This window comes from Arachis hypogaea, chromosome 16 (assembly GCF_003086295.3).
Source record: "Arachis hypogaea cultivar Tifrunner chromosome 16, arahy.Tifrunner.gnm2.J5K5, whole genome shotgun sequence".
In the NCBI taxonomy this organism is placed as follows: domain Eukaryota; kingdom Viridiplantae; phylum Streptophyta; class Magnoliopsida; order Fabales; family Fabaceae; genus Arachis; species Arachis hypogaea.
The window spans coordinates 36,683,669-36,694,104 of NC_092051.1; the positions used below are offsets into that span (position 1 = coordinate 36,683,669).

Here is a 10,436-nt window from a genome sequence, read left to right on the forward strand (position 1 = left end):
ACGTGGTACATGGAAAAGTGGTGGTGTTTGGGAGTAATTGGATTGGAATTTGGGTAAATGAGGATCATAGGGTAGTGAATGGTGAAAAGGAGCTTGTGAGTGTGGTGGTGCAAAGTTATGTTGAGAGGATGGCCATTAAGCACAGGGCGGGGCTTGTTGGTAACTACAAGGTTGTCCACCATGTCTATTGCCTTGGTATGCATTGTAGAATGGTCTTTGTCCATGGTATCTTGGAGGGTATTGTTGCCTAAAGGGTTGATCAGATCCTCTTGGCTCCATCCATCTTTGATTGCTCTGACCTTGATGCATGTTCTTGTTATAACTTTTATTCCTTTCAACAATATTAGAACCAAACTCAAAGCGAGAGGGGTGAGAATTCATAGTGACTAATAAGAACAAAAGGGGAAAATAAAGACAAATAAACAAGTAAAAGAAAAATATTTACAATAACCAATAATAAGGCATACGATTGCAGTTCCCCGGCAACGGCGCCATTTTGATGAGAGAACTTTTGCGTGGTCTAGAAATTTGCAGATAAATCCTCGTTGCAAGTATAGCTTCTAGACCAACAAAAGTCCTTTCATACAAACGTTTTGGTTGTCACAAGTAACAAACCCCTTAATAATTGATAACCGAAGTATTCAAACCTCGGGTCGTCTTCTCAAGGAACTACAGGGAAGTATGTTCTTATTATTGGTTATGGAGATTGTAAATCAGGGTTTTGAAGGTGAGGAACAAGTAATTCAAATCGCAATTAAAATAAGTAAAAGATTGTAAAGTAAATAAATAACTGTAAAATAAACTTTTGGCAAGGTATGAGAAATTAGAAGTCCTATCCTAGTTATCCTTATCAATGATGATGAAGATTGAATCTTAATTCCACTTTGTTAACCTTTACTTAAAGCAAGGGAAGGTCAAGTGACTAATTAGTTTGATCTTCAGATCCTATTTATTTCCTAAGAAAAGATTGGGATTATTGAAGTTCAATTCAATTAGCAAAGATAACAATTATCAATCATGTTTGAGTTTGATAACTCCTGAGTCATTGATTTCTTAACCAAGACCAAAAGGGGGAAAAGTAAATCTACTGGAATAAAAATGTCTTCAGATTGGGAATAACAGTAACATAAATAAAAGAAAGCAATCATAAACTGAAATACCTCAATTAACATTAATTCGAAAGAGTAATCTGTAACATGGAAGAATTCATAAATTAAATTGGAAAAATAAATAATTAAAAAGGAATATTGAACCTGATAAAAAGAGATAATCCTAAAAGCGAATAAAATCCTAAATCTAAATCCTAATCCTAAAGAGAGAGGAGAGAATCTCCCTCTCAAACTAAATCTAAATCATGAAAACTAACTAAAATTGGAGACTCTCTTTGAACGGATGCATTCCCCCACTTCATAACCTCTGATCTGTGCCTTCTGGACTTGGATTTGGGCCAAAAAGGGCTTCAGAAATCGCTGGGAGTGTTTTTTGCAATTTCTGGTGCGTGGCCTCTGTCACGCGTCCGCGTGGGTCACGCGTCCGCGTGGGTCACGCGGTCGTGTCATTTGGAGTTTTCCTTATCACGCGGTCGCTTCAGTCATGCGACCGCGTCATCTACGTTTCGCTCAAGGCGCGTGATCACGTCATCTACGCGGTCGCGTCACTGCCATTTTGCGCTGGCATGTGGCCGCGTCGTCCATGCGATCGCGTCACTGTCAGTTTCTTCAAAAACTCCATTTTATGCTTTCCTTCCATTTTTGTACGTTTCCTTTCCATCCTTTAAGTTATTCCTGCCTTAGAAGATCTGAAACTACTCAACACACGAATCATAGCATCGAATGGAAATAGAAGGCAATTAAAATAATTATTTTTAAAGCATAGGAAACATGTTTTTCACATACATCACATAATAAGGAAGGAAAAGTAAAACCATGCAATTAATATGAATAAGTGGGTGAAGGATTGAATAAATCACTCAATTTGAGCACAATATATATCATAAAATATGGGTTATCAAAGATACAATAAATCTCAGAGTTTTCAATGAAGCTCAGTTTTCACTTAGATGAGTTGGACTTAGTAGCTTTTTGCTTCTGAATAGTTTTGGCATCTCACTATCCATCGAAGCTTAGAAGTTTGGCCTCTTTAGAAACTTAGAATCCAGGTGTTATTATTGACTCTCCTAATTTAGTTCTTTTTTATTCTTGAACACAGCTTTTTAGAGTCTTGGTCGTGACTCTAAGCACTTTGTTTTCCAGTATTACCAACAGATACATAAATGCCACAGACACTTAACTGGGTGAACCCTTTCGAATTGTGATTTAGCTTTGCTAGAATCCCCAGATAGATGTGTCCAAATTTCTTAAGCACACTCTTTTTGCTTTAGATCACGACTTTAACTTCTCAGTCTCAAGCTTTTTACTTGACACCTTCACACCATAAGCATATAGTTAGGGACACTGTCCATTTGGAGTGCTTAGGCCAAGATTTTACTCTTTTAGGCCCTCCTAACCATTGATGCTCAAATCCTTGGATCCTTTTACTCTTGCCTTTTGGTTTAATGGGTTATTGGCTTTTTGCTTTTTCCTTTTGGTTTAAAGAGCTATTGGCTTTTTCTGCTTTTTATTTCTTTTTTTGCTATTTTTTTTTTTTTTGCATTTTTTTATTACATCTTGCTTGTTGCTGCTTTTTCTTACTTCAAGAATCAATTTTAGATTTTTCAAATTACCAATAATACTTCTCTTTTTTCATCATTCTTTCAAGAGACAATATTCTTAATTCTAATTTCAAATATGCACTGTTCATTCATACATTCAGAAAACAAAAACAATGCCACCACATCAAGATAATTGAACTATTCTTAAGATAAACTTGAAATTCATGCAACTTAATCTTTCTTTTTCAAATAAAATTTTCTTTTAAGTAAGGTTAGAGATATATGGAACATTTTATAACTTTAAGACATAGATAGAAATGATCATGCAATAAGAACACGAGAATAGATAACAAAACAAAATAGAAAACAAAAAAATGACATAACAGCAAGGGGTGATAAAACGGGACCACCTTAATGATGGCGACTACTACTTCCTCTAGAGAATCCAATTGAGCGCTTGATGTCTTCAATGTCACGCCCTTGTCTCTGCTGTTCTTTCCACATAGCTCTTTGATCTTCTCTAATTTCATTGAGAATGGTGGAATGCTCTTGATGCTCCATCCTCAACTGATTCATGTTAGAGCTTAATTCTCCCACAGAAGTATGCCATTGATCCCAATAGCTTTGAGGAGGAAAATACATCCCTTGAGGCATCTCAGGGATCTCATATTGAAGCGGCTCAACATGTTCATATTGTGGTTTATGTGCCAGCTCTCTAGTATGCTCAATCCTTGTTTTAGTGATGGGCTTGTCCTCCTCAATTGGAAGGTCACCTTCTATGACAATCCCAACTGAATTGCATAGGTGACAGATAAGATGAGGGAAAGCTAACCTTGCTTGGGTGGAGGGCTTGTCCACCACTTTGTACAATGATGAGCGAATATTTTATATGCTTTTTGGCATTGTTTTCATATAGTTTTTAGTATGTTTTGTTTAGTTTTTATTAAGTTTTTATAGGTTTTAGTGTTAAATTCACATTTTTGGATTCTACTTTGAGTTTGTGTGTTTTTATGCAATTTCAGGTATTTTCTGGCTAAAATTGAGGAGTTTGAGCAAAAGTCTGATTCAGAGACAGAGAAAGCACTGTAGATGCTGTCCGAATATGACCTCCTTGTATTCGGAAGAGCTTTTCTGGAGCTACAGAAGTCCAAATGGAGCATTCTCAACGGCTATGAAAAGCTGACTTCCAGAGTCTTCTAGAAATGTATAATAGTCCACACTTTGCTTTAGAATTGAAGGCCTAAAACTGGTATTCAACACCATCCTCCTGCCCTATTCTAGCGTCCAATGCCGAAAAAGGACCCCTAGCCAGCGTTCAAGGCCTAGAGGCCTCCTAGCAGGTAGATCTCAATCAAGTTCAGCACAAACACTCACCAAGTGGGCTCTAGAAGTGAATTTTAGCACTAAAATATTATTTTACCCTTCTTATGTAATCCTTAGTTATTAGCTTAGCATTTATTTGAGAACTTTTACAGATTTGAGGGGAGATCCTAAGCATAAGCAACAACAAGTGTATTTAGTAAAATAGCTGTTAAAATTTAAAAATACTATAATAAATATTAATGTAAGAATTAAATTTGAATATTAATTAATGTATAAGGTTATATTTGATTTTTTAATTTTGATAAGTACAAACTAACTTTGAAAAGCTCCTCCTTATGTGCTTTTAAAAGCACTCCTAACTTTTGAAAGCTATAAACATAAACAAATGAATTTTTTATTTACCAAATCAAGCCATAATCATGCTTATCACTAAGATAATTCACCACATGGTGAATTAACTCGTGGTAAATAATGAATGAGGAAAGGGGATGAATATATGAGTGGTTATGTGGTTATAATTGATTTTTGGAGGATAATTATCAAAAGTGATAATTATTTGATCACTTATTTTTACTATATCAGATAAAGCAGATAATTATACCAGTATGAATGATATTGATATCATATATTATCTCAACTCTAAAATATCTCTAAAATATTTTAGTGAAACTAAAATGATAAAGAAATACCAATAAAATTTTTTATTAGATGAATTTAAACCTGGTAATTAAATGTCATTCATAAGAAATACTATTTCGTCTTATATAAAAATAATATTTTATTAAATTTTTTTATATTTTATCTGGATCCGCCTTGTTAATATGAAGTGAAATGTGATTTTCGAATTTTGTGAATTCTAGTAGCAAAAAATCCGAAAAATCATTTTATGCAAAGTCAAGTTCTTACTACAATTGACATGATAGTTTTATACTCTTCTTTTAGACGGGTAGTTGTATGTAATATTTTTTCGTTTAAAAAAATAATTTTACACATATTTTGTCCTTATTAAGGACAAGATAATTATGCATATATTTCGTCGGAAATTAATTTGGTTATGGAGAGAATGATGGTGATAACTTTGAATATGGATGCATGGTGAGTTTTTCATTAATGTGGACTTGGGTTATTCAGAGACCTGCAAAACGCAGATAACGTTTTGCAGTGGCGATAAAAAACAAAAATCTGCAGACCTGCAAAATGCAGGCTGCGATTGGACTGGGCAACGAAACCATGGTGCAAAACGTGGCCTGCATGTTGAGAGGGATAGTGTTGACCAGCATAGGGCTAAGCAAAACGCAGGTTGCGTTTGTCAGCCCTGCACAGCCAAACATTGGTTACCTTTTGCAGCGTTTTTAGCTGCATGTGCGCCACGTATTGGAGAAGACTGTTGCGGGGGTGTTTAAAATGCAAAACGCAGAGGGGAGAGTTACTGAAGAGTAAGTGTTATGTGAGGGAGTTACTGAAGAGTGAAGAGTGAAGAGTGTTGTTGTGTGAGGAAGGTTGTGAGAGGAAGAAGAAGAGTGAAAAGCGTAGTTTCATTTGGTTATTAAATAAAAAATTGTTCAAAATTTTATTAGACCTAAAGAACACATTATTGAGTACTTGGATCATCCTCAATGAGTAAGTTATTTTTTTTTAATTTTATGATAAATAAATATATTTATTTGAATTTTGTTTATTTATCTTTTAACAAACAATATAATTATTATTTTTCGTTATTAATATTAATAATACTATTATTATTATTAGCCAGTATTATGATGTTTAAGTCTGATGAAAAAAAATTGTTAATATGAGAAGTATAATAATAAAAGACTGTGTAGGATAATAATAATAATAATAATAAATTATTAATATTTTTTGTTAATAAAAAAATAATACTGTTTAATAAGAATAATGTTTATCGTTATGATTTTGTAATGAAAAATAAATAATATTTAATTATTTTTAGTTACCGTTATTATTATTATTATTATTATTATTATTATTATTATTATTATTATTATTATTATTATTATTATTATTATTATTATTATTATTATAAAATACTGTATAATATTTATAATTAATTTTTAATAATAAAAAATAAATAAATATTTTATAATTATTTTTTAAGATAATAATAGTAATAATATTGTTTAGTTACCGTTTTATTATTATAATTATTATTATTATTGTTAGTCATTATAGAATAATGTATAATATTTATTATTTTTTTATAATTTATTATTATTTTTTAAGATAATAATGGTAATAATATCGTTTAGTTACCGTTTTATTATTATTATTATTATTATTATTATTATTATTATTAGGTTTATTATTATGATTATTAGCTATTATATAGCTGTATAATATTTATTATTATGTTGTGATAATAAATGGTAAATAAATATTTATTATTTTTTAATAATTTATTATTATTTAATAAATGGTAAATAAATATTGTTTAGTTGTCGTTTTGATATTATTATTATTATTAACCGATATTATTTAGAATTTAATAATTAATATTTTTTTTGCAGGCTAACAGGAATTTGTTGCCTAGAAAATTTGATTCGCCCGATACCTTTAACGAGGTAGCTGCAGTGGCACTGGAGTTTACTGGGTTTCAACACGTTTCGCGAGTAGGCGAAATGAGAGGTCATTCTGCACTACTGAATGTCTTGGTGGAACGCTGGCGGCGAGAGACTCACACATTTCATCTTCCGGTTGGTGAAGTTACGGTGACACTGGAAGATGTGGCCTATATTCTTGGTCTACCGATTAATGGGGAGGCCGTTACGGGTAGATCAGACAGCAGTCACCAGTTTTTGGTGAAAAACTGCATTGCGTATTTTGGTCGGGAGCCCGGTCCGCAAGATCACGTATTGGGGAAGGTTAATATTGCATGGGTCCGGTGGTGCAGAGACAGCGAGCCGTGTGATACTCAGGAGTCGGTTGAGCGATAGGTCCGGGCGCACATTTTCTGCGTGCTCGGAACAATTGTGTTTACGGATAAGTCGACCACTTCATTGAACTTGAAGTTTCTACCGCTACTTCGAAATTTCTACTGGATATCATTATACAGTTGGGGGCAGCCAGTCTGGCACACCTGTACAGATCGTTGTGTCGTGCATCACGATACAAATGTAAAGAGATGGATGGCCCACTGACACTGCTTTTTGTTTGGGCGTGGGAGCGTATGCCGCTCCTGACACCTATACCCTGCGATCAGCTCGGCGATGTTGGTATTCCACTTGCGCGATGGTATTGGTTTTTATTATTATTATTGTTGTTGTTGTTGTTGTTGTTGTTGTTGTTGTTGTTACTACTACTATTATTATTATTATTAGTTATTATTATTATTGTAATTATTTTTATTATTATTATTATTAATTTGTTATTCTATTATTATATTTTTTGTTAGGTGGAGTCATTGGCGCCGACATACAAGATATATACGAGGCCTATTGCGCATTTTAGGCGAGGACTCGATGACACGAGACTTGACGATGTAAGTTGTAACCAGTAACGTCCAATATTTTTATTCAGAAGAATAATTTTTCTAATCGACCTCTTCGTAACTAATGTGCGGTTCATATGGCTCCTGATGTCCTCGCCACCCATTTGGTTATCTACTCCACCCAGTCGCCGCTAGTGTCATTCGAGTGCATAGAATGGCACCCAGCAGACCGAGTTAGACGACAGTTCGGGATGCAACAGCTTCCACCAGGCCCCGCGTTCGACCTTGGTCGTGATCATTGCAAGCGGTTGACAGGAGCACAGAACCATGACTGGGGACAGATTTATAATCAATGGGTTAACAGGTGGAGCTCTGACCGCTATAACACATTGCAAATAGGCGAAGAGATTGTTGACTTTCATCCTCTCTCAGTGTACTACGAGTGGTACACACAACAGTATGGAGTTCACCTACGACTGTTAGATAGAGTTCCAAGTGAAGAGGTCGGCGTCGATGAACCATAACAGCAACAGGAAGAACCAGCTGGCCCTCAGCCTCAAGTACCGCCTCATGAGCAGCAGTTTCAAGTATGTTTATTAATTACCAGTTGTATTATTATTAATGTTTAGGATTATAAATTTAATTATTTATCAGTAATTACTATTAATTGTAATTAATTGTTAATCAAATTCTGGCTTATCAGCACCACTATCAGGTCTCGATATATGAGTAGCAGCATCAGATGCAGGCATATGCCCAGCAGTTTTCGGATCCAACATATGCCCAGTAGTTTCAGGATCCGGCATATGCTCAGCAGTGGCCTGCATATCAACAGCAGGAACCATATATACCGAAACCACAACCAACTCAGGCACCATATATACCGGAACCACAGCCAACTCAGGCACATGAGCCCTACATACCATATCTGATAATTCCAGCCGAGGGTCACTTTAGTCCGTTGCGTGGATCTGACACTATTAGCTTCTCTCAGGTCCTGAGAGATTCATATTATCTATTTCCGACGGCACCATAAGAAGGGCCTGCTACATCTCAGCAGTCTGCGGGTCGTTGCGCCACTTTAGGTCATGCCAGTGACTTCGACTTTGATCAGTCGACGGGTCATGTAGATCCGCCCGGTCCTTCCGCACCACCACGCTCTCAGTTGTTTGATTTGAATGAGTATCCGCAGCAGGAAGAGGGGGATTTGGGATACGACTTGCAGCACTGGTATGACCTTGGTGGAGCGAGTGGTCCGGGGATGAGTGGTTCCGGTTTGTATGACACCAGTGGTGCGAGCATGGCAGATTTCGGTGCGAGCAGTGGGCTGGATGCCTGTGTGTCTCAGGGTCATCCATATAACTTACGGACACAGACTGCGCCTCCGGACAAATACACCCCATCCTTGTATTCGAAGAAGGCACCGAGGAAGTAGTCTGTTGCAGTTGATCTTGTATTCTATGTTGTATTCAGATTTGTATTCAGTGTCATACCGAGTATTTAGATGGTTCTGTTCAGTATTATTATTATGGCATATTTAGCCTTGTTCTCGTATAACTCTGTTTGAGATTATCATGTTGCACTTTTGGAACGAAATGTTTATTTATTAAAAAGTTACATAACGAAGTTAAATACTTCTTTTATTATAAATTGTTAACTAGGTTAAAATAAATGATGAGGTTACATAAAAAATAACATATAATTGTGAAGTACGTCAAAACAAAGTTACATTGAAAAGCTTAATAACTAATGACCTCCAGCGGAGCTTGGACCTGCGCGCTGAGGACATCGGCTGCAGCTATGTCCCTCACGTCCACATATAGTGCACTTGCGAGGACCACGCATATCCCACGAATCCATCTCATTTAAGTAGCGGGTTGACTTCGGTCTTCCTTTCGTCGCGCGCCTCAATGTCCAGTTGGCATCACCTTCGCTCCTTCATATCTATTCCATGTAGATGGGTCACCCATAGGAACAAACTCGCCTCTGTACACCTTGCGAATTTCAGACATCTTGTACACGTCGTGCACGTACACCTGCAAATCAAGACGCTGGTTGGTGCAACATGCAAGCACGTGACGACATGGGAGTCGCTCGACCTGAAAATGGCCACAGTCGCAGTGTCGTTGCGCAAGGTTAACAGTATAAATGGTACCATCTTGCATCTCACGAACCTCAAGCATCTCGTTGCGCCTGTCGGACCGGTTGACCACCATGTTTCTTGCACGTCGGAAGCTTTCTTCAACTCTCTTCGTTGCAAATTCTGAATATGTGAATCCGTTGCGGAGACGCTCATGAGCCTCAGTACTCTTCCGAGTAAACAACTCATTCAGCCGATAGAAAGTTGACCGGACAAGGGCAGTCACAGGAAGGTTGCGTGCACCCTTCAAGACAAAATTTATGCACTCTACCAAGTTTGTCGTCATATGTCCTCAACGATGACCACCATCGAATGCCAACACCCATCTCTCAACACCAATCTCATCGCACCATTGAGTATATGCCTCACCCCGCTCTTTAAGCCTTTGGTAGTTTTTGGTGTACTCCTGCTCCGTCCTAGAATAGCCTGTAGAATAAACCATTTAATCATAAGCAGATGCCACAAATTTACTATGAATGGAACCATAACAGCGAGTTGAAATACCTGTGTTCACCCCGAGTTTATGCAAATATGGAGTCTTGAACCTCCTTAAGAAGTTGGACCCGATGTGCCTGATGCAGTACATGTGTCACGCCCTTGGTGGTGACCATGCACCGTTACTGCGAGCTATTGCAGCGTCGATAGAGGTATGGAGGTTAGAAATAATACCCACACCATCAATGGTAAAAACATATCTCCACAAATTGGTTAGGAAAAACTCTCATGCGTCTGCTGTCTCGCCCTCGACAATCGCAAATGCAATAGGTACAATGTTTTGATTCCCATCTTGTGCAACCGCTACCAGAAGTGCACCTTTATATTTTCCGTACAGGTGCGTGCCATCAACATGCACCAGTGGCTTGCAGTGTCTGAATGCT

General features: G+C 36.8%; 1 protein-coding gene across 1 annotated transcript; it reads right to left on the reverse strand.

The window, feature by feature from the left end:
* Positions 1-9,325: 9,325 nt before the first annotated feature.
* On the reverse strand, positions 9,326-9,844 carry LOC114925489 (uncharacterized). Its single transcript, XM_029293827.1, has one exon. It carries the CDS (start codon positions 9,842-9,844, stop codon positions 9,326-9,328), a length of 519 nt encoding a protein of 172 aa, XP_029149660.1.
* Positions 9,845-10,436: the final 592 nt, after the last annotated feature.

Excerpts from the sequence above, each read along its gene's own strand:
- LOC114925489 (XM_029293827.1), bottom strand. The coding sequence starts at position 9,844 with ATGACGACAAACTTGGTAGAGTGCATAAATTTTGTCTTGAAGGGTGCA.